Consider the following 25,201-nt stretch of genomic DNA (forward strand, 5'->3'; position numbering starts at 1 on the left):
CTAAGAGGCAGCGATTCCCTCTGGTGTTTTCCAGTTTTATGTCTAATTTCAATTCCCCTCCAATAAAATTAGATCCTGCTCCTTAATTTTACAGCCCTGCATTTATGAGACTGGTTGGAAAACACTGCCTGCCTAATTCAATGGCTGAATGGAACTGCAATTTATGTTGAGCTTTCATTGCTCCTCTCTTGATTAGTTGTGCCCCTGCATGCACACACAGAGACAGACAGACAGACAGACAGACACACACACACACACATTTTATCCCTACTCTATCTGAGTGCGGCTATAAAATAACAGTGCAATGTTAAGCTGGCCTCATTTGCCCACACAGTCATTGAATCTAAGTGGCTGAGGCAGATGTCCTTGGTTTTGTATATAAAGGATCTGTGATGTCATCATGTCGCTGTAATTCTGCAATGGTTGGACTTCACCTGCAAAGGCACACTCCCCCATGGTCTCCTGAGACAGACAGATGCCAACAACCATTATGCATTATTTGTGGACTGAACACAATAGCAAATACCAATTCCATTTTCTGGATTGATTTCCATTCTGGGCAGGAGATGAATAGACAAACACCAGCAAGTTCCTTTTCCATTGGAATTCTCTGAGATCCATGGTTGAGCTATCTAGCAGTTCAGGTTTAGCAAAGTTTTTCAATGAAACATGCTTTTATTGGCTGTTGGCAGAATTCTAATAAGACCCTAGAATCAGAAATTCAAATGTAGAATTGATCGTTAAACATATGGATCCAAGGTTTTGTGTGGTCTCCTTCTTACTGCTTAGATCACTACTATCTAAACACACTAATGCAAAAGAGCTGTTCACCTGCTGACTTGCAAAAAGGCTTACATTGATCTAGCAAGCTCATCTCTTGAAAACTCTCTCTCTCTCTCTCTCTCTCTCTCTCTATATATATATATATATATAGCCAAAAGAAGGTAGGGAATGAGCTTTAACATCAACTTCCCTCCCTTTCAGAATGGAGAAGAAAGACTCCTCAATTGCTTGTGAATGTAAATTTCATTCTGTTTACAATGGAAGTCATGTTTTCTTTTTTAAAAAATCAAGAGGTGCTTTTTTAATAGGAGCAAAAAGGAGTCATTTAGAGCTTGTGTGTGTGCACACACATGCACTTAGCTCAAGTTAGTAAAATGCTTCAAATACTTAATGTCTCTAGCGGAAGGAATCACAAAAGATTACTGGTTGCATGATTCCTCCCTAAAATAAACATCATTTCCCAGCAAAGGCCAGAGGGGAGAAATGTGAGCCGTGGGTGGCTTTAAACCTACACAATTGTGAAACAGGGATAAGCACTGTTTTGACAGCTTAAGTGATGCCTAAGTGACAAGGAGGCCTCCTGCATAGTACTAAATCCCACCTTTAGTAAAAGAAATTCTGCTCCTTCGCTATTGCTGTAGGATTAATCTTCAAATGAATTCCTATCTCAGTAAAGGGTGAAAAGAAGAAAAGAGGGCAGAGGCAATGTGAAGGGATTTGCATAGGCAAATAGGTAGCCCAAGGAAGAAGGAAAAACCTTCCGCCTGGTAGTGCTTCCTCATTGCTTTCATGCAGGCATAGGTAAACTCAGCCCTCCAGATGTTCTGGTACTACAGCTCCCATCACCCCTGACCACTGGTCCTATTAGCTAGGGATGATGATGTTAGCTAGGAAGATAGGAGCTTCCTTCAGCCAATCAGAAGCTGCACCTTGGTTTCCTAACATTTTGGAAGTCGAACAGACTTCTGGAATGGATTCCATTCGACTTCCGAGGTACCACTGTGGTTTACAACAGAAGCATAGATTTACCGCGAATTTTACCGGTCCTCAAGCTTTTTATAGCCAGCGCTTTACATTAATGTAGCTATGCTTTTCCTCCATAGTCAGAGGCAGCAATGCTTCTGAAGACCAGTTGTGGGAAGCCACAGGAGTGAAGAGAGCTCTTGAGCTTGGGTCCTGCTTGATGGTTTCCCACAGGCATCTGGGTGGCCACTGAGATAGCAGGATGCTGGCCTTTTATTCTGATATATTGAGGGTTGTCTTATACACAGGTTAATATGCTAAGTAAGCGAGAGTAGGTGCTGCGGAGGTAGCAGTGAAATGTCGGAGAGAAGGCTGCTTACCCGCTCTTCGCAGCTTAGGAAGAGTACCGTATTTTTCGCTCTATAAGACGCACCAGACCACAAGACACACCTAGTTTTTGGAGGAGGAAAACAAGAAAAAAAAATCTGAATCTCAGAAGCCAGAACAGCAAGAGGGACTGCTGCGCAGTGAAAGCAGCAACCCCTCTTGCTGTTCTGGCTTCTGGGATAGCTGCGCAGCCTGCATTCGCTCCATAAGACGCACACACATTTCCCCTTACTTTTTAGGAGGGAAAAAGTGAGTCTTATAGAGCAAAAAATACGGTACTTGGCGAGTGCCAGTATGCGGTGTATTACGGCACCAGTTCTGTCAGCCAGAGCGGGGGATTGTCAAAAGCTGCTCAACAGCTCAGCGAACTTACAAAAGAAGCTCAACAACTGTCGAGGGCTCCCAAAAATAGGGGCCGTCTTATACATGAGGTCATGTTATACACAGGAAAATACGGCACATGCTTTCTTGGACTTCTGCAGAGGTGAAGGATGCATGTTTGATACCCTTTGAGACCTATGTATACAGATTCCCCCCCCCCCGATGTCTCTGGGGGTTTAATGCACAGATAAGCTGGTGTTCGTGCCAAGGCTCTGGCCAAGACCCTTTGGCACCTGAGATGAACCACAAAATGGTGCCTCCTTCCCTGCCAGGGAAGAAGGGGTGAGTGAAGATCTACATCAGGAACAGGCGGGGATAGAGATCTGCATTGGAATCTGCTGCCCCTGTGGATCCTGCCGCCTGAGGCGGTCATTTCACCTTGCCTCATGAGTGGGCTGCCCTGCTCCTTGGAATGGAGAGATGACCTGGGCCATCAATATTATCACTTGTAAACATCCACAGTCATCCAGAGGAGCACTAGTTGTCCCCCATGTTTCAGAAGCTCCACTGGCTTCAAACTAGAAGTCGGGCAATGAGTGTCACTGGTCCCATGCTATGGAACATCCTTCTAGCAGAGGTTAGCCTCAGGACTAACTTTCAGAACACCTTGAACACCTTTTTGTGCCAACTTACCTATTTAGTTCTTTGAGGTTGGCATCCATCCATCTGAATAGGATATAGTGGAAGAGGTGAAGTCAAACTGTTGGAGTTACAGCACCTGCTGTGGTTGTAGAGACCGATACAGGGGAGACATGTTTTGTTGCAGCTGGGCAGATGAAGGCGTGCAGCTGTGCTGATGCAGGTGTGCTCTTTAAATTTTATTAAATTGAGCCAGTTATTTTTATTGTTACAGAGGAACTGAGGGAAGGCAGGGCCTTCCCAAAGCTCCAGGACATTATTTCATGGCTGAAAGCTTTACATCTATTGATTAACAGCATGAATCATGAATCCATTTATTACTGAATAAAATTCTGGATTTCTTAATCAGGTTCCATCTGATTTTAATTCCGGTTCTGCCTGGTGAAAAGTACCACAGTAGGAGGGAGGTGGAAGAAGGAGGAGGTTCAGCAAGAAGATTGTCCAAACATGAGCTCGTTTGTCTGGGTTATTCATTTGAGAGTAACTATTATCTTCATTAAATATCCTCAAAATGTCACCTGCAGCAAGTTATTGCAATTGTTACTTTAATCATTTAAAAGTGAGGCAGTTAATCAACGAAAAACATTGCTTTCAGAAGCAATCGATTCAAGGGGAACAGTATTATAGATGCCAGTCTTTGATTGTTATGGACGTAAAGACTGCACACACAGTTTTACATGGATTTTGAGTGTTGGGGGCGTAAATGTTGCTTTAATCAGTGTGTTTTATTGTATTTATTTTACTGCACAAATTCACACAGGTAGATAATAGTCCCTCACATACACATGCTATATTTCTGTCAGGCAAGGTACTTTAAATTACACAGGCAGAGCAGTGGTTTTACAGTTCAGGCGGGTGGCTCAGACTACCATTATAACAGTCAAATGCTCTATTCATTATAAAAATGAAATGATTTGTCATAACTGGATTAATTTTGGAACAGAAAACCTAGCTGCTAAATGCTAGAAGCTGACAGAACTTCCAGAAAAGTCAAAGAAAAGTGTTGGTTTCCAAATTTGCTAAAATCTCCTTCTCTAGTCCAGTCCCTGCAATGCAGCTGTCCCACACGGGGAATCGAACTTGCAGCCTTGGCGTTATCAGCACCATGTTCTAACCAACTGAGCTATCCAGACAATGGCTACCTAGTGGCATGACACAGCACTTCCCCTGAAAAACAACCCAAAATACACTCATAAAGTACTCAGAAGCAAGCAACAAGGAAAGTAAAGGGAGAATGCCAATTGGAGACTAGATAATAATAATAATAATAAGACTGATGTCAATAGGCATGGAGTTCCAAAGTTTGGGTGTTGCCACCCTAAAAATATCAGTTTCTTATAACAGCAGAATGAGTGTTACGTGCCACTTGGAGCAGTGCCAGTTCCATAAATCAAAGCTATCAAGTAGGTGCATATAGGGAAAGGTGATTTCGCAGGTAAACTGGTCCCGAGATGTTAAGGGCTTTATGTATTAATGGTAACACCTTAAACTTGGCCCAGTAGAAAATGGTCTTTTCCATTTCTCTCACCTGCAGGCCTTTTAAACCTGGAGAAGCTGCTTCGCCAGTTCCTGATCTCTAAGGAAACTCTCTCCATCCGGATGCTGGATGACAGCCGGGACCCCACACCGTTGCTAAAGGAGATCAGGGACGACAAGACGGCCACCATCATTGTACACGCCAATGCTTCCATGTCCCACATCATCCTTCAGAAGGTAAGAGGCAGGCGACTATTCATCAGCTGAGCTTGCCAAGGTTGGGATAGGAGCACCAGGTAAACACGCTGATCCCAGGCTTACTCAATGAAACGGACTGGCAAGTAGGTTCAGGGCTGACAAAACATGCAATTATATTACAGAAATCACTTCCACGAGGTGGGGTGATGACTACCAGCTTTGATTATCTTTTTTTTTTTATAAAAAAAAGGTTTAGACAAATACATGGAGGACATCTCTATCAGCCTCCCTCAACATGAAGCCCTCCAGATGTTATGCTGGGAGAGGGCTGATGGGAGTTGTAGTCTAAAACAACTAGAGGACTTCTACATTACATGGTGCTTGTGACACCCACATACATTTTCATGGATGTCTATATCCACATCCGAACAGCAATGCACTTCAATCTCTGGGACCTGTTGTTCGAGAGCAGTCTGTATAAAACAGTGCACGGGATTTGTTGTTTTAAGTCTGTGGCCAATATATATATATATATATTGTTTTGTTTTCCCCATGTGTTTTAACAGCTTTCTTTAAAAATTGATCATTTTCTCTCTTTTCCCCAAGATTTTTTTCTTTTCTTTCTCTCTGCGAAAGCCTTTGGCTTTAAATCTTTGGCTGAGCTCCCAGCCAGTCCATTAGAAAGGGAAACAATATTAACAATTTATAAACAACAGTTTGGATCTGCAGCCTCATCAACACACGCTGGTGAGCACAGACGTATGGTTTAGGAAAGCGTGAGATTGCTTTGTGGTGGTATTCATTTCACGTATCCCGGAGCGGAAGAGAGGGAGTCTTTTTTACCCTGTGGAACTTGCCAGTGTACAGAGTCCCGTGATATTTCGAAAGAACTGCCAGGGAAAATGGGACTTGAGTCAGAAACTTCATAATATGTGGTTGGTTGGGACCTAATGGAGCATTCTGCCCAGGAGTGTATATCATCATCATCATCATCATTATCATTATTATTATTATTATTATTATTATTATTATTATTATTTTATTATTACAGTTTATTCCCTGCCCTTCACCTTAAAGTCCCAGGGTGGGTTACAACTATTAAGACACAAAATTAATATTGCGTGCCAAGGCCCAGTGCCCTGCAGTTCCCCATTGATTAATAAACACACCGACATGAGTATTTAGGGTTATGGGCTAAAACAGACCACAACTTTATTGGTTAAAGAAGTGAGTGATTTGGCTTAGGCTTTGGATGAAACTGGGCTATATCTTGACTCCCACCCATCTGCAGGGAGTCAAACTAAGGGTAAACCACAAGAAGGGGGAGCCCTATGACTTACATCAAATAGGGGCACACTGAGGGGTGCCCATTGGGGTCGTGGTATGGCCCTAACCAACACTCAGGCTTCAGACAGAATCCACACCCTTGGATTCCTTTAACAGGATACCCTTATCAAGGAGGGGCAGGCAGAGGCTACAACCTCCCCTTCCTTTTACAAAGGCTTACCCAATGCCTAACCTTACAAAGTTGTGACGATTGCTACAAGGTAGGCAAAAACCAAGAGGAGGCGAGAGAGGGAAGCCCATGGGGAAAAAGGGAAGCCCATAGATTGGCCGGGCAGGGGGGACACGGCCGGGGTTGGCATGGAGGAGGTATCAATCCCTCATCCCCAAGCTGGGTCACTACAGGTGCCCAGATGCCAGTCCGCAACGCCACCCACCGTAAAAGTTGAGCAATCTTAAAACACAATATTAAAAAAACCTCAAGTTTAGAAGAACTTAAAATTACAAAAATAAGGTGGGTCCTAAAATCATAAATCTCAAGTGTCAAAAGCCAGGGTGAACCGGGGCATTTTCAGTATTAGCTGAAAGCTGTGTAATGTAGGTGTCAGAAGGGATTTCCACAACTTAGGGGCTGCCACAGATAAGGCCCTCTCCCAGTCTGCCACTGCCACCACCCTGAGCGTTTGAGGGCAGAGGCACTACCAAGAGGCCTCCCCCACCCCATTGATCTTAGTACCCAAGAGGATCTGTAGGGAAGAAGGCGGTCTTTCAGGTATTTAAGGCCCAAGTCATTTATACTGAGGCCTCAGTGCCAATTTCTGTGCAAGAAGACATTGCTTTGTGATCTGCCCTGTTTTGGCCCTGTTTCTGTCCCGCTGCAATTTGTCTTCTACACCAAATTCATCTCACTGTCCGCTGTGGCAAGATTTCGTAACGTGTAATTACTTATACAAATTATATACAGTGGTACCTCAGGTTAAGTACTTAATTCGTTCTGGAGGTCTGTACTTAACCTGAAACTGTTCTTAACCTGAAGCACCACTTTAGCTAATGGGGCCTCCTGCTGCTGCTGCGCCACCGGAGCACAATTTCTGTTCTCATCCTGAAGCAAAGTTCTTAACCTGAGGTACTATTTCTGGGTTAGCAGAGTCTGTAACCTGAAGCGTATGTAACCTGAAGCGTATGTAACCCGAGGTACCACTGAAAGTACATTGTCATTAGGTTATTCCATTCCATTCATTTCAGTGCAAAGAACAATGCCAATGTGGTTGGAGAATAACTGGTTTTAGTTTATTGGAATGCATTACTGGTCTCATTTTATTCAAAGCTTAAGTTTCTCTCCTTCCCATTTTGTAGTGAATTTCATTGTGCATTTTCTAGTACTGGATCAGACTAGAGCAGGGTTGGGGAAACCTGTGGTCCTCCTAATATTTTGGACTCTATCTCCAAACTGCCATAGCCACAATGGTCAATATTGAGGGATAATAGCAATTGTGGTCCACTGGAGGGCCACAGGTTCCTCATCTCTGGTCTAGAAGACTTGTGAAGACTCTTGAATATAACTTTGCACACGGTTAACTGGCTAGGCTGCTGGAATCACTCTGCACTAAGTCATTGTCACATTAATTGTTAAGAAATTGTCACTTATCCTCCGGTTCATGGAGCCGTCATTGCACAGAAATTGTACAAGAACATAAGCAATCATTACTTATTGCTGAGGGAAAAGTTCCCCCAGAAAAGCTGCATGCCTGTGTGACTGCATCTCTGATGTCGATTAATGGTTGTTTTCCCCATAGGGAGTAGAGATGAAGAGTGCAGCTTGGTGAATGTATCTGTATTTAGAAACTCCCCGCTGCCTGCCTGGGCTTTCAGATCAAAAGTGGCAGATTTTGTGTTCATGCAAAGTTGTCCCCATTATTAGTCATTGCAGGTACAGATCAGCTTGTCTTCTGTCCGCAGACAAAGGTCAAAAATAAGTTGCTAACGGAGTCTGCCCAGTTCTCGAAGGGAGATCAGAGAGATCTTCTGCAAGCTAACGGGTCTCATCAGTGCACCACTGCATTATTTTAATTGCTCATCAGCCAAGTAGCTGGTGTGTACATGTGTGAATTAGAATCAAAGGACACCCTTTGGTTTTGACCTTTCGTATTTTGCTAAAAACCTCAACCTGTTGCATTTTGTGTGGGAAATTAGAGCCAAGATGTGGCTTCTCTTTTCTCCCTCTTTCTCTGCGGAGTCAATAAAGGATTTGAATGAATTCGCTCTGTATTGAGGGCTACCCCTTCAGCCTGTTGCCATAGTAATGTTGCACAGCTACAGAACTAGAGGCTCTTTTGACTCCCCTCCTCCTTTCTCTGGGGTATTCTCCTGCCGTGACCGACATAAAGATGTCAAAGATTGAAAGGGTTGCTTTTCTTAAAAATAAGAAAAGGGGGGAGAAAGCCTGTTACATCCTCAGTACAGTTTAATGTGGTTCACTTAAGCAGGAGATTCTTAAGGGAGATGGCTTAGGAGAAACATAAACAGATAGAGATATGGGGTTGTGTTTCATCTCCTGCATAAAAGTACAACTCAGCAAGCTCAGAATTTTTGCGGCACTTGCAGAGGGAGGGCAAACTTGGCAAAGACAGATGGTGATGATCCCAAAACAGCTACTTGTGAGGTCCAGGGTTTGCAGAGTGAAAAGCAAGCATTTGCTAGACTGAGCCGGCATAGCACTTAACCAGAGCTACAGATGAACCCTGCTAGATGGGGTGTTAACTAACTAACTAACTAACTAACTAACTAACTAACTAACTAACTAACTAACACATTAGTCACTTGTCACCTGAAGGTCTTCAAATGAATTACAGCAATGTATATATTCTTACACACACATACACAATACCATAAGGAAAGGGGGAAAAGGGGGATCATAAAGGTAAAGGTAAAGGGACCCCTGACCATTAGGTCCAGTCGTGACCAACTCTGGGGTTGCGGTGCTCATCTCGCTTTATTGGCTGAGGGAGCCGGTGTACAGCTTCCAGGTCATGTGGCCAGCATGACTAAGCCATTTCTGGTGAACCAGATCAGCACACGGAAACGCTGTTTACCTTCCCGCCAGAGCGGTACCTATTTATCTACTTGCACTTTGATGTGCTTTCGAACTGCTAGGTTGGCAGGAGCTGGGACTGAGCAACGGGAGCTCACCCCGTTGTGGGGATTTGAACCACCGACCTTCTGATCAGCAAGTCCTAGGCTCTGTGGTTTAACCCACAGCACCACCCGCGTCCCATACACAATACCATAAGGAAAGGGGAAAGGGGTATAAAAAAAAAAATACAATACGTCAATATATCATCTAACATTACATTTATGAAGAAACAAAAAACAACACACCCACCATATAAGTAATAACAAATTTCATTAAAATGGCAAATAAACAAAAATATGTCCGCCCACCAATTAGCAAATAAACGACTATTTTTCCATTTTTAACCACCCCACCCAAATGTCTGGAATCAGGCCAGCTGTTGCAAATCAGCACTGGGCGGGCCCAAGGTCCTCCTCCGGGGATGCTCCCTAATCTCCCTTCTCCCTTCAGACAAAAGCAGTAGCAAAGAGAAGCAGGAAGATGGTAGCAAAAGTTTTACTCGGTTGCTGCTGCTGCTGGTAGGCATGCCCTGAAAGCAGAAGATAAGCAACCTCTTGTTTTTGACAGGGGTATTTTGTTTCCCTGAGGGCACACCACAGGGCATGTGTGGCACCGTGCACACGTGCCTGTTCTCTCTCTCTGGCACTTCCAGTCTCAAACTGGGAACAATGGGAAACTGAGCAAGCTGCTTACCCACTGTGGCTCCCTTCAAACCACTGGGCAGATACTTCTGGGAAGCCCTGCTAAAGAGACACTCAAGCAACTAGGAGGAACTGAATGCTTCCTCCTATGTAAAGCCTAGGAAGCCCAGAAGGTTTTCATGCTTTTCAACCTGAGCTACGGGTCTCCTGGTGAAGCTGCTTGGATCCTCTCCAGTGTCTGTCAGGCGTCTTTGCCTGCCTGCTTCCACTTGTCATTGCTTTGCTGTACTGAGACTGTGATGAGGGAATTGCTTTGGGAATGTAGGAAGCTCTGCCTTCCATCAGGTCAGACTGTTTGCCCACCTGCCCAGTGGTGCCTGCTCTGACTGGCAGCAACTCTCCAGGGTCTCAACTAATCCAGAATGCAGCAGCTAGACTGGTGACTGGGAGCGACCGCTGAGACCATATAACACCGGTCTTGAAAGACCTACACTGGCTCCCCGTACGTTTCCGAGCACAGTTCAGAGTGTTGGTGCTGACCTTGAAAGCCCTAAACGGCCTCGGTCCAGTATACCTGAAGGAGCGTCTCCACCCCCATCGTTCAGCCTGGACACTGAGGTCCAGCGCCGAGGGCCTTCTGGCAGTTCCCTCGCTGTGAGAAGCCAAGTTACAGGGAACCAGGCAGAGGGCCTTCTCGGTAGTGGCACCTGCCCTGTGGAACACCCTCCCACCAGATGTCAAAGAGAAAAATAACTACCAAACTTTTAAAAGACATCTAAAGGCAGACCTGTTTAGGGAAGCTTTTAATGTTTAATAGTTTATTGTATTTTAGTGTTTTGTTGGAAGCCGCCCAGAGTGGCTGCTAATAATAATAATATAAGGCAAAGCCTTTCTCTCATCACCTCCTTCCTCACCCTTTTAACTGGAGATATCAGGGATTGAACCCGAGGCTTCCTGAAGCCAAAGCATGCACGCTTCCTCTCCCTGACAAATGTTGGGCCAGATCAGATGGTGCTTCTCTCTCAGTCTGGCCCATTGCATTGTGGGAAGTGAGATTGTACTTCCCTTCAGTGACCAAGCAGTACACCTACCCTTAGACCCAATGGCTCTGCATTTGCACACAGGGTTGACATTTCCAAATAATTCCCGTATGTGTACAGTCCAAAGTGTGCAGATCAAAACCACACGGTCCATTTCCTTTTAAAGAAATCTGGTAATTGACTGCATGTATCTGACTTACGTACGTTGGAATTCAAGTATGTATTTTTATGCAACTCTCCTCTGAGGGAAGGTTTCCATGCTTGGGGCTTTTTAGTTTAGAGAAGAGTAAGAGGCGACATGATAGAAGTTCATAAAATTATTCATGGCTTGGAGGAAGTGGATAGAGAAAAGTTTTTTCCCCTCTCTGAAAATTAGTAGAATTCAAGGGCGTCTAACGAACAGATAAAAGAAAGTACCACTTCTGCACACAGCACACAGCACACAGCACATAGTTGATCTGCGGAACTCACTCCTGCAGGAGGCCGTGATTGCCACCAACTTGAATGGCTTTAAAAGAGAATTAGACAAATTCATGGAGGTTGAGGCTAGCAGTGGCTAGTAGCCACAATGGCTAGGCTGTCCCTCCATGGTCGGAGGCAGTGATGTTTCTGAATTCCAGTTGCTGAAGACCACAGGAGGGGAGAGGGCTCTTGCTCTTGGGGGTTTCATGCACTGTGAAAACAGGATGCTGGACTAGAAGGGTTATTGTCCTGATGAAGCAAGCTTTTCTTGTGTTCTTATGTACAGTGGTACCTCGGGTTACATACGCTTCAGGTTACAGACTCCGCTAACCCAGAACTATTGCTTCAGGTTAAGAACTTTGCTTCAGGATGAGAACAGCAATCGTGCTACGGCGGCACGGCGGCACAGCAGCAGCAGGAAGCCCCTTTAGCTAAAGTGGTGCTTCAGGTTAAGAACAGTTTCAGGTTAAGTACGGACCTCCGGAACGAATTAAGTACTTAACCCGAGGTACCACTGTATATGCTTCCTATTCAGATGTTCTGGTCCTGAATGGAAGTGTAGAGATATTGGAAGTGGGCCATGCATAGCTTTCTTATTTCCATGCCATGGACTGCTCCATTTCCCCCCTTCTCTCTCCCATCAGTCTAACTTGTCCCATATTTTCATGAAGAATGAGCTCTGCCAATCAAACTGCCTGCCTTTTATCTCGGTTGGCAATGCATCTCCATTCCCAACAGGATGTCATTCCGTGTTCCCACCTGGTCGCCTCCCCGTGCTTCTTTGCTAGCGCAGTTGAAATACTATCTTTGATTTACGGAGCTCTGACTTTCCAGCCCTACCAACCTTGAACGATGAATCTGCCACTGACTCTCAGTTCACATCCTCCCCCCATATGGTCCAGAGTTGCACGGTTGCTTCTCTGCTGACAGCCCCATCCTGGCTTCCCACCTGCCAGTATGTGTATGTTTGTGTGAAGAAGGCCAGGAAAAATAATTTGCGGCTTTTTTTGATTAGCTGCCCTTGGAATGGAAAGCTTCTTACTTCAAAGCTGGTTGCACAGAGAACTGATGTGCCTGCCTGCCCCTAGCTAAAAAGCAGGTTCAGATTTGCACAGTGAATATGAGAGGAGGCAGTGTTTGGAGCAGAAGAGCAGAACGAGATGCTAGGAAAGAACTTTTTTGTTTTTTTTCTCTGCCACTCAAGGTAGCTCTGTCAGGCTTGTGAGAATGTCAGGCCTGGGAGATCTAGGTTCAACTCCTGCTCAGCCATACATTTCATTAGGTTCCGTTGGACCAGTTGCTATATCTTATTGTAATCTACCTCAGAGGGTTCTTGTGTGAATAAGAGACTATGGACCTGCTCCTTCATCCCCATCTAGAACCCATATACATATACAGTGGAACCTTGGTTCTCAAACAGCTTAGTTGACAAACAAATCAGCTCCCAAAAGCTGAAAACCCGGAAGTAAGTGTTCCGGTTTTCGAATGTTTTTCAGAGGCCAAATGTCCGATGTGGTTGCCGGCTATTGTTTCTGGGGCGCCTGTGCCAATCAGAAGCCATGCCTTGGTTTTTGAACATTTTGGAAGTCAAATGGGTACCACTGTACATTTATACATATACAACCCAGTTTGCAGACCTAGGAAAAATCCATTCATAATATCTCCATCTTTTCAGGAGTCAGTTGTAACTCATTCAGCCAAGGACTGCATCCAGACACCATTTTAAGGCAGGCACAATATTTACACGAGAAGTCCTCCTGTGTTCAATGGGTCATGGACAAGTGTATTTAGGATTGCAGTCTTTACATGTATTTATTTAAACATTTGCTGTGTTCCTTTCCTAAAAGTTCAAGATGGCTGGAGAAAGAGAGAGACAGACAGACAGACAGACAGACAGAGAGCATATGCAAATTTATTACATAGAATGCTCTAATACAATAAAATTCTAATATAATGAAAATGTTATTAATAAGAAACAGAGCAATAAAATATGAAACTATAAGGACAGCTTTAAAACGATTCAGTCAAGTTTCAATAGACTCAATAAAACTGAGGAAGCAGATCTCCACCCCATGGCAGAAGACCATTGGGCCCTATTGATGAGGTTCATCAAGCACTGTGTGTGCGTTGTCTAAAAACAAGAATTATTTTTTCTTTACAAGTATTACTTTTATTCAAATGCAGATTTATGCAGTTTTAATTGACTGATTAATCAACTAACGTATCATTAATCAAGCAGAGGTTTCTTTATCTGTATGACAGTCTGACTGAAGAACATCATGTTTGAAGTTTCAAAGAGTGATATGAAAGCCCTGATAGACTGGGGATGGTTCATTCCCACACAGGACTCATAATAACTCAATGTAGTCATTCATCAGTTGCAGAAAATCCAAGGAAAACAGTGTGTTTGAAAGATAGGTGATGTGAAATGTGAGTGTTGTCTTTGGTGTTATATCTGCACAGGACCATTTACACATGCTAGTCATCAATCAGTGTTACAACTCACCAGTGAAAGTGTGCAGCTTCCCTGTAATAGCCTAGGGTTAGCTGCAGGTACTTACTGGACCACAACCAGATTCTTTGGGTTCAGAAATGGAAGACAAATAGCTAAAGCATTCCTAGTGTTTGCTAATCCTTCTAGTGTTGCACAGTTCCTGGTTGGCTCCCAAGCTGACGGCCTGGGAATAAAAGTAATACGCTTGCACGGCGACCATACAGGCGGACTGCACGTGCCCTCAGCTACTCTACAGCTGGGGGGAGGCAGGGGCCATCTTGTCACCCCTCTCAGAGTGGCACCCAGGGCAGTCTGCCCCCTCTGACCCCCTTCCTCCGCCCCTGTGTATATATTGATAATATAATTTTGGTTACTGAGGACAAACAAGATTGTACAAAAACAAGATTGGGTGCAGGCCTGGCCAGGGCATAGGCGTCCTGACTGTGACAAATGTGACCCGTGTTCTTGCTTGCTTGATTAACAGCTGTTGGGAACTTCAAGGTCCCTGCTCTCCCTTCTTGTGGTCTTTGTACTGGACCTGGAGACTCCAACAAAGAGCATTCCATGTCAAGAAGGGGAATAAGTGGGCACACTATCAAATGACAGGGCAGGAGCTACACGGAGCAGGGCCTTTTCACTGGTGGTGCCCATTGTATGCTTCGCTCTTCCCAGACCAGCTCTCTTTTGGCCTGTATTGTGGAGCTTTATAATTTAGGAAGGCTTTGGAAGAACTGGTTGACAAGTCTTATCAGTTGCTGACATATGAGCGGATTTTATTTGCTGCTATTCTGGGCTTCTGGTGCACCAGGGTTTACACCAGTGTAATCGAGTTGGCCAGGATGCCAGAAGGGGTATGATTTATGATCTTTCCCCATTATCTGCACAGCAGGGGGTGTTTAGTCAACAGTGCAAAGGCTGAGCTGAAGCATTCCCTGCTGGTTACCTGCTTTCAGCAATAGGGGGTGCTGTTTGGTAGTACCCAATTGGTTAGCTGTCAGATTCTAGAGCTCCCTGTTGGTGGCTCTTAGGTAATTCACAAAATACAGAGTCCATTCATAGAACACCATGTTTATTCATAAAGCAGTAACATAAATCTCCATTGCTACATATTGAATGTATATTTCAGCGGTTGAACGTACATGTTTATGGCCATGCTGTAGTGTAGTACTTATGCGACTGAATAAAAGGTGGCTGGGCTCACTGCCTCAGGATTTGGGGGGGAAGAGGTGACAAAACTGATTTCCAATAAGTGCCCCGCCTTATTTCCATAACAAGTTCTTGAGTCTGTACTCTGAATGGTGATACCAGGGACCTGCACAGTCTCATCAGGGCTGACCTTAACGCAATTGGAGCAATTGGGCCAAACTGGGTTCCGCATGCCGCTCCTAAGGGGCCCCCAGCACCAGGGCAATCTAGATGGATTTTATTTATATCTATAAGATTTTGCAGACTTTGGCTGTGAACTGGGGCCCTACCCCCCCAAAAAAAAAATCAAGTTGCACCCCACTGCTTCAAATTGGGCCCCACTGGCTAGCCCTGAGTCTCATAGTTGCTGGGCCTGAGTTGCCCTGCCCTTGCATGAAGTCTTGGATTGCAATTTTGGGAGAGGGGAGACTGCGGCACTGGGGAGAGGGCAGGGTGGTGAGGCCCCCTAGATTTAGAGGCCCTAGGCTTCAGCCTACTTAGCCTATGCATAAATTCAGCACTGAGCAGACTCTTCTTATGTTCTTTCTTACAGTTTAGCATTTGATCAGTTATTATTTCTTTCACAAGGAAGGTTCCTTCAACCCTCCCATCCCCAAATGAAAGGGGGCAAATGACTTTAAAACTAGGAGGAACTTCTGGAACTTCTGGATAGGAGATTAAAAAAAAACCAGCCTCAGATATTTCTGCCACTCACTTCCCTCAGGGATAATGGGAGGGTTGCCAGCTACAAAGACTGAGATGCCACTGAAACCTGCTCCGAAGCAAATGACTGATTGTAATTGAGGAGCGTCTGTGTCTCTCTCGAGCTGTTTGTCACCTGGATGGCTTTTTTTAGTTCTCCCACTACCCCAGGCAACGATTTTAAATGTTCTACACTTAAATGCATTTGCATATGTGAATGAGCAGTGCCTCCCTCCCCCTCCCCCCCCACACTAAATTTGGGCAGGGTGGCAACTCTAATTTATTTGTGCTTCAATTTCACTTCAGCAGCTTTGCATATTACTAAGAGGTGGAATGGGAAGGAAACACAAACAAATCACGCTTTCTGTTTCTTCATGCTTCCAATAAAAGCCTAAGATTCAGATCAGACCAAGATGGGTCCATTTTGTCCAGGAGCAGAGAAACCCAGACCCTCTGGGCCTTTCTATCTGGCCACTGGAATTCTCCCCAGTCCACACCCCTCACTCCCTCTGCTTCACACCCTCCTTGAGTGTTTTAGCCCAGCTGGAATATGTCCTTGAATTCTGATAATGCCCTTAGCTTGCCTGGATGGATAGAGGGGTCTGTTTTAAACCCATCCTCTTTTAAAGGCATCCAAGTTGGTGGCCATCACTGCATCTAGTGGGAGAGAGTTCCATAGTTTTAACTATGTGCTGCATGAAGACATACTTTCTTGAATCTTACAGCCAGTGCTTTTTTTCCCTCGGGGTACGCAGGGGTATGCATACCCCTAAACTTTTTGTGAATCTTTGTACTTTTGACCATTTACTGTATTTATTTTTCCTGATTTGAACTACAAAACGGTGATTTTCTTGAGTCAAAATGAGAGTACCCTTAAACATTCTTTTTTTGAGGGGGAAGCACTGCTTACAGCATTCAGTCTCACCTATTATTGCCCATGAATTCTAGTCTTATGAGAGAGGAAGAAAAACTGTTCTCTCTCCAGTCTCTGCATGCCAGGCACAATTTTAAACACTTCCATCATGTCACCTCTTACTCACATTTTCTCAGAATTAAAAAGTCCCATAGGCAGCACCCTTTACTCACAGGGACTTGCTCATTTTGGTTGCCCTTTTCTATCTCATCACCCTGCCCCACACCACCAAAACAAGGGATACTCCTGCTTGCTATATTAGAAAAATTCACCTGTAAGAAGGTGTATAAGGAGATGAGCTTATTATACATGCAGTCACCCTTTGGGGACATATGCATATACTTCAAAACACAATTAAGCACAGGAGCAACTGTGCTTCTCCTATTTGCAGGAGAAGCTGAAAGTGAAGAATCCTAATTGGCTGGACCTTGAATCAGCATTGACATGCTTCTCTCTCGCCTCCAAATGTCGATTGCCTGGCCCTTACTCCTATCCAATAGCCAACTCCTTCTCACCTGGCTGCCTGCAGCTACCCAAAATTCCAAGCAGAATTTCAAAGGACCTTATAAGACCTCTCCTCCTCCCAGAGGGGAGGGGTTGTGAGTGGGAGCAGCCTCCCGCGGGGTAGGGAGGCGTATTCGGCTCCCTGCTCCTGATTGCTTCTGCTGCGGCGGCCAAGCCTCCCAGCTGACCAATAGGGCCGGCTGGTGGGCGGGGCTAAATGCGTTTAAACAGCCGCAGCAGCGCTCTGCTCCCAGTCTGTTCCTGCTTTCTTCAGATCTCCCGCCCTCTTAGGTCAGCTTCTTTTTGCGTATTGACCTTGCTATGGACTTCGGTTGGTTGCATTGGTTGTCCAAGGGGCCTGGTAGGACTTTTTTATCCATTTGGCAAATTGGCACCAGCCTCTTGGTTTTTTCGCCTACCTCGTAGCAATTTGTCACAACTTTCTGGTATTGGCGGTTAGGCATTGGAATATGTGTGCTGTGTTGGAGGATTGGGTATGCGCCATCATCTACCCCTCCTCTTTTGGGTATTCCGTTAAAGGAATCAGGCGGTCGTGGATCCTGTCCGATGCCCTGCTGGTGGCTAGGGCCATGGCACGATCCCCGGTGAGGTCATAGGGGAACTTCCAGTTGTATTTGCATCAACAAGCTCCTCCCATTGATATGACTCCCAGCTGTGTGGGAGTCTGGTACTGCTGTTTCATCCAATGCCTAAGCCAATACTACTCACATGCTGTAACCAATAAAAGCTGTGGCCTAATTTTGCCCATTAACCTAAAATAATGTGTCTGTGTGTATTATTATAATCCTATGTGGGTGGAAGGTCTTCAGCTCACAATGCTACCTTTTCCTTGGAGAACCTGGGGGGCTGTATCTGTAATCTTCTACCATTCCAAGCATGAGCTACCTTCCGAAGATCCTAGGCACACATCCAAAGGAGCAAATCTCACTGAATAACCGAGTGAGTGACTGAGGATACATAGGATGGAGTCGACAGCAAGAAAATGGAAGCTAGCAGATGACAATTGCAGCTGTACATGGGTGTCTCCGAACTGAGGGACACACCCATTGCAAAATAGAGTTCATAAGCTTCAAATCAGGATGCATCTGTGATGTGCAAACATTCTCTCTCCCTGCAGCAAAAAAACAGGTTGCTTTTCTGCTGTCATAATCTCTCATCTCTTCTCCTTTGCAGGCAGCTGAACTGGGAATGGTGTCAGCCTATTACACGTATATCTTCACTAATCTGGTAAGACATTTCTTCAGCTCTGCCCCCCCCCCGCTCCCCCCGCCGCCATAAGAGTCTTATTGACAAAAGCTGACCTGTTCAAGCTGCGATGTGTCTGGCGCTTCCGCAGATGCCATGAATGAGAGGAAGAAGAGAGAGGAATCTGGGGGAGATGTAGGGTTCCTCTGTATTTGCATTTTATTAGTATTAGTATTAAAGGACTTGAAAAGTTGTGAAATATGTAGACTAGGAGCAACATCATCTCCTAAGCAATGCACTTATCCAAGTTTTTCATAAGCCTTTTCTGCCAAGCCAAAGAAACCCACGTGTCCCCGCTTTTCCAGCTTGTTTACATTGCATTATGGAGACTCTGCAAGGCCATTTTTAGTTGTTTTTTAGAAGCATTTGGGCAAATTTGTGAAAGATGTCTTCTGATGGCTAATAAATTTAAAGTCAAACAGGTCAATTCATGACATGTTTATTTTTAAGAGGTGGTACGGATTAATAATAGTAATAGTAATAGTAATAGTAATAGTAATAGTAATAGTAATAGTAATAGTAATAATTTATTATTTATATCCTGCCCATCTGGCTGGGTTTCCCCAGCCACTCTGGGTGGCTTCCAGCAAAATATTAAAATACAATAATTCATCAAATATTAAAAGCTTCCCTAAACAGGGCTGCCTTCAGATGTCTTCTAAAAGTCAGATAGTTGTTTATTTCCTTGACATCTGGTGGGAGGGCGTTCCACAGGGCGGGCACCACTACCAATTATTATTATTTGTAATCTTATATTTATTGCATTGATATGAGGATCTCACTACCCTGGCTACATTTGAACATGTAGGACTCAATTTTGTGTAGATGCCTCTTTAGGGTCTTACATTAACTTAAATGCTTCATTTAAGATCTATGTACTGATGGTAAATGTTTTCTCAATTTATTTATTTACTCCATTTATTTAAATTCTTCCTTTTTCTCTAAGGAGCTCAAGGTAATGTACATGGCTCTCCCCTCTCCTCCTCCTTTCTATCTCACAACAACCCTGTGAAATACCTGGCCCAAGTCACCCAGTGAGCATTGTGACTGAGTGGGTATTTGAACCCTGGTCTCCCATACTCTAGTCTGTTGTGTCACTCTAGCCACTACACCACACTGTTAACAGCCTGCCATGTTTTCTGGTTCTAGTGTGCAGGTGGGGTGGTTTGTTTTGTTCTTGTTAGGCCCTTGCAGCTGTTTGTTGTAAAGTGGGTGTAGCTGTTCATGTATAGATCAGCTTTATCAGGAAGTATTGACAGGATCCAGCCCATACTGGGACTTTCATGCCAGGACTATGACTGCAAAGTGATGATGAAAGGACCTAAGCTGGTGTCCTTGCAAACGTACCAGAAAATACGGCCCTCAGCATCGAACCTTCCCTCATAACAATTAAAAATTGCTTTTTGAGCTTTAATTTCCTTTGGCACAGCTTCAGTGTGCTTAGAAATTGGGGGGCTTTTTTTTCTGACGAAGGGGCCGATCTATCTTGTGAGGGGAGGCGGTGGTTAATGAGGAGAAGTAGCTACAGTTTCCTTTCTGGCGTTCTTTAAAATGGATATCAGCTTTCTAATGCTATAATTCAAGGATGGGCTTGGGAAGAGGCTGAATAAAATTTCTTCTCCTCTTGAAATTAACTTTTGTGTGAGAGATTTCTCCTGCCATTGGCAAATCTTTCTCATTTGCACCGTTGTGTGGATTTCTCGTGATCGTTTCTCAATAGCTCTATTATGCCGTATAAATGATTTTTTAAAAAACCCCTCCTTGGCAGTTTTATCTGTCGTACTTCAAAGCCATAAAACAACCATTCCTATCCATCGGGGTGGCTTTCGTTAACTGTGGGCTCAGATCATTTGTCTTTCCCCCTGAGTAAATGGAGGGTTGCCTTGCACTGAGTGGGGTCCCTGCCATCAAGTGTGGGACCAGTCATGTACATGGGGGAGGGCTATAACTCAGGAGGCCCCCAGACTGATGGGCTTTTGGGAGGGGGGGGGTGAATGTCATTGATGCAATATTAGGGCATTTGTGGTGGATTTATTCAGTTCTTCCCACACATCACCATGCTTTATTGTATGGGGAAGTGTGAATTATTGAATCAAATTCCTCCCCCACCCCTAGCCAGGTAGTGAGATCCCTGCTTGCAACCTGCGAGAGATAATTTGGTAGGATGATACGGCACCCCGCCATTACTTTGGACCAGGAGGTCTTGTTTCGCAATGATGGCGTTCACCTTTCCAATTGGGGAAATGACATTTCGGCTGGTTGACATCATGGAGGGCATTAGAGATTGGTTGCAGGTGTGAGGGTGTTGATGGTGAGTCATTTGGCTCAAGTGGTGGTTAGGCATTGGGTAAGCCTTTGTGATGGGAGGGCAGGTTGTTGCCTCTGCCCGCCCCTCCTCGATAAGGGTATTCTGTCCGAAGCCCGGGTGTGAGCTAGGGCCATGCCATGACTCATCGGGGACGCGGGGTGTGTGTGTCTTGATTTGACGTATGTCATAGGGCTCCCCCACTGGTGGTTTACCCTTAATGCAACTCCCTGCAGATGGGCAGGAGTCAGGATATAGTCTGGTTCCACCCAATGCCTAAGCCAAACCGCAAACATCTGTAACCAATAAAGTTGTGGCTTATTTTAGCCTATTGGACTTAATTATCCGTGCCCATGTGTGTTTATTATATAAGGGAACTACGGGGCCCGGGGCCTTGTCACGCAAGTAGGGTGAGCCAGAAAAAGATAAGCTGATTGCATTCCACCTATTGCAATGTGACATTTCCTAATAATAATAATAATAATAATAATAATAATAATAATAATAATTTATTATTTATTATTTATACCCCACCCATCTGGCTGAGTTTTCCCAGCCACTCTGGGCGGCTTCCAATCGAGTATTAAAAACAATACAGCGTTAAATATTAAAAACTTCCCTAAACAGGGTGCCTTCAGATATCTTTTAAAGATAAGATAGCTGCTTATTTCCTTCACATCTGAAGGGAGGGCATTCCACAGGGTGGGCGCCACTACCGAGAAGGCCCTGTAATCTCACTTCTCACAATGAGGGAACCGCCAGAAGGCCCTCGGCGCTGGACCTCAGTGTCCAGGCTGAATGATGGGAGTGGAGACACTCCTTCAAGTATACAGGACCAACGCCATTTAGGGCTTTAAAGGTCAGCATCAACACTTGTGCTCGGAAACGTACTGGGAGCTAATGCAGATCTCTCAGAACCGGTGTTATGTGGTCCCGGCAGCCACTCCCAGTCACCAGTCTAGCTGCCGCATTCTGGATTAATTGCAGTTTCCGGGTCACCTTCAAAGGTAGCTCCACGTACAGCACATTGCAGTAGTCCAAGCGGGAGATAACCAGAGCATGCACCACTCTGGCAAGACAGTCCGCAGGCAGGTAGGGTCTCAGCCTGAATACCAGGTGGAGCTGGTAGACAGCTGCCCTGGACACAGAATTAACCTGCACCTCCATGGACAGCTGTGAGTCCAAAATGACTCCCAGGCTGCACACCTGGTCTTTCAGGGGCACAGTTACCCTATTCAGGACCAGGGAATCCCCCACACCCGCCCGCCCCCTGCCCCCCCAAACAGTACTTCTGTCTTGTCAGGATTCAATCTCAATCTGCTAGCCGCCATCCATCCTCCAACTGCCTCCAGGACACAGGACCTTCACCGCCTTCACTGGTTCTGATTTAAAAGAGAGGTAGAGCTGCATATGGGTGGATTCTCCACTGCAGCCCCACATCACCCCAGCTATTGGCTCCATTGCAGCCACCACCTTGACTGTTTGGATAAACTTTGCACTTCATCTGCGCTTACCAGTGCAGGGTTGAACCAACCAGTTGTATTAAAATCAGAGAGGAGGATCGGGTGTGTCCCTGCAGGGACTTTGTTTATTTTTGTTTATTTCATTCATATTCCATCTTTCCTCCAAGGAGCTCCAAGGTGGCATACTGTACTTGGTTCCCCTCCTCCTCCCCATAATATCCTCACAGGAACCCTGTGAGGTAGGTCAGACTGAGAGCGAGTGACTGGCCCAAAGTCACCCAGATCCTAGCCCCTAACCACTACACCACACTGTCTCCTTCCCAATGTGGAAACCACAGACAATTGAGGTGAGACAATTGAGCTGACAACTCTGCAAGACTTAATCAGGAGCCAAGTAGCTAAAACCTCCCCCTCCCAGTGCAGCTTTGTGTTAAAATGTGAAATGGTGAGCCTAAAGCAGCAGCAGGCAGAGAGAAAAAGCCCTGGGTCAACATTGTGCATGTTTCCCTTTCCCATCTAGGCTCACCAAGAAGGTGAGGGCAGAAGGTTTCAGAGGAGAAGGGCTATTTCCTGAGATCACACAGATGAAATCAGACACCCTTTTTACAAAGACTGGTTTAGGGATAATGAAATCTCCATTGACTCGGAGGCAAGGGGATGGATGAGGTGATTAACTGGAGGGGCCTTCCAACCCAGAGAGTGCTCTGTTTCTATAATTCCAGTGAATATTTATGTCGCTGTGCATGTGCGCCAAGAGGAGTAGTGAGCATGCTGTGTATTTGGGTGGGAGAGCAGCAGAAGCAGATGGGAGAAAGCAGTGAGGAAGAGTGATCTAAACTTAGTGAAATGGGAGGGATGGGCAGGAATGCTGGAAGCCAACAAGAGAGAGGAGGGGTGGGTTAAGAACCACTCACAATTTAGAGGATTCCACTTCCCTCAGGTCCCAGGGCACCCCAGTGGAGTCCATCTCTCTGCATTCATACCTTGCATTTCAGAACCACTTCCTGTCTCCTAGACTTGATTGGGTTCAGCCAAGCCATTGGTTAGATGGGACATTTGTCATCTAGGCATTCCTGGGCATGGGAAGACCAGCTGGATTCAGACCTGCACCACTATAATCTGGTGCCCTGGTGCCTTCTGGTGAGATGCTTGAGGCTGCAGATTAGGGGAAAGTGGTCCTATTGACTCTCCCAAATCCCAACAGGGCTAAATGCACACATACACAAGAACAGCCTGCTAGATCAGGCCTGTGGGCCATCTAGTCCAGCATGCCTGTGGGAAACCCTCAGACAAGACATGAGACAAGAGCACTCTCCCTTCCTGTGGTTTCCAGCAACTAGCATTCTGTGATGGCCTGGGACTTGGGCTCAGACTCTGAACCAGAGGAGTCTCAGTCCGCACCGGATCCTTTACCTCAGGCGGCGTCTGAACCAAGTCTGGGGCCTAATTCTGAGGAGCCCCAGTCTGCACAGGTTCCCCTGCAACAAACACCAGCTGGGCCGAGTCAGGGGCCTGAGCCTGCCCTGGCTCCAGATGCAGGGATTATCTCGTTGCCTTCAGCCGGGCAATCACTTACAGCTGCTCCGCTACCGGTTGGGTCAGGAGAGGCTGAGGCGGCTTCTGGGTCTAGTAACCCACCAACATCTCCCGAGCTGCAGAGACTCAGGTCTGAGAGAAGGAAAGACCTGAGTACTCTCAGGAGGAGTGCTCACCTTCAGGCGAGACAGGGAGGTGAGTCACCAGGGGATCAGGACCGGCCATTACCCCGACAGAGATAAAAGGCTGTTGGACCCCGCCCCAGGTTGCGGGAGCAACATTACTTTTTGCCAGAACCTGCCTGAGATCCTGTGCCTGACCTTGCTGCCTCATGTCCTGCCTTGGCCGTGTCGGACTGACTCCTTGCAGAACCCTTGGTTCGGGACTGGACCTGGACCGTGTTACTTGGGTTACCCCCGGGCCCAGCACACATTCAGAAGCATTGCTGTCTCCAACTCTGGAAGTAGGGCACAGCCATCACGGCTGGTAGCCATTGATAGTCTTCTCTGTGAATTTGTCTGCTTCTCTTTTATTTTAAAGCCATTTAAAGTTGGTGACCATCACTGTCTCCTGTGGGAGCGAGTTCCTTAGTTCGACTCTGCACTGCATGAAAAAGTCCTCTTTTTTTAAATCTGTCCTGAATCTTCCATCCTCCAGCTTCATTGCACGTCCATGAATTCTCATAGACATTGGTTTCTCCTGGCAATAAATGTGTCCAGGTGAGACTAGGTTTCTGGTTGGGTAACAGTGAAGTCCTAGTTTTGATGTCACGCTTCTGCCCCAAATGTTCCTTGCATGGCATGTATCTAAATACAAAGGATCTGAGATCCTGCTTCCCTTGATAACAAAAAACGTTAGCAGAGACAAGTATGGGGTTGAATGGGGAGGTTTCAGAAACTCTGTCATTTTAAGTTCATTCTTTATTGCTATGCTCAGGAAGAGGCACCTGATTAGTAGCAGACTGGGTCTGGGGAAGCTCTTGCTGGCTAGGCAATGTGTCCTTCCAAATCACTGGGCAAGAGAAGCATCATATGCATGCACAATGCTTATACGGATCATTCAGTCATTCCTGGCTTGAGGCAAACCAATTCTGGTAGTGCAAGGAGTAGTTATGTGTGCAGTGCTTTCTGCAAAGCAAGCAGCTGTTTGTGGCTCAAAGCAAGCTAATTCTGTTGCAGGAGAGGGCATGTGCATGATGCTTCTACAGTGCCAACAGGAGTTCCTGGCATGAGGCAAGGTATACCATATGGGTGCAGAGCTCCCTTCCTGATGTCTGCTCCCAGATTAGTTGGCCAAAACTTTCTAACCTGATTAAATTTCCGGTGTCCTTTTGAGGGTTCTTCCAGACAGCCCCACCTGCAGACTGCTAAGGTATTTACTCTCATTTATTGATTAATTTATTGGCGGGGGGGGAATTTCGCCCTACCCCTGACGGAGTGTCTGACA

At 45.6% G+C, this 25,201-nt stretch overlaps 1 protein-coding gene across 4 annotated transcripts in view; it reads left to right on the plus strand.

Annotated features, from left to right (window-relative positions):
- GRIK4 (glutamate ionotropic receptor kainate type subunit 4) overlaps positions 1 to 25,201 on the plus strand; it is a 498,627-nt gene that overhangs the window by 359,539 nt on the left and 113,887 nt on the right. For all 4 annotated transcript variants that reach the window (XM_081172490.1, XM_081172492.1, XM_081172493.1 and 1 more), the window contains exons 6-7: positions 4,688 to 4,866; positions 18,380 to 18,433. In XM_081172490.1, coding sequence (XP_081028616.1) covers positions 4,688 to 4,866; positions 18,380 to 18,433 — 233 coding nt within the window. The remainder of the gene's footprint in view (positions 1 to 4,687; positions 4,867 to 18,379; positions 18,434 to 25,201) is intronic.

The sequence above is a fragment of the Podarcis bocagei genome (assembly GCF_964188305.1).
Source record: "Podarcis bocagei genome assembly, chromosome: 15".
Classification (NCBI taxonomy): domain Eukaryota; kingdom Metazoa; phylum Chordata; class Lepidosauria; order Squamata; family Lacertidae; genus Podarcis; species Podarcis bocagei.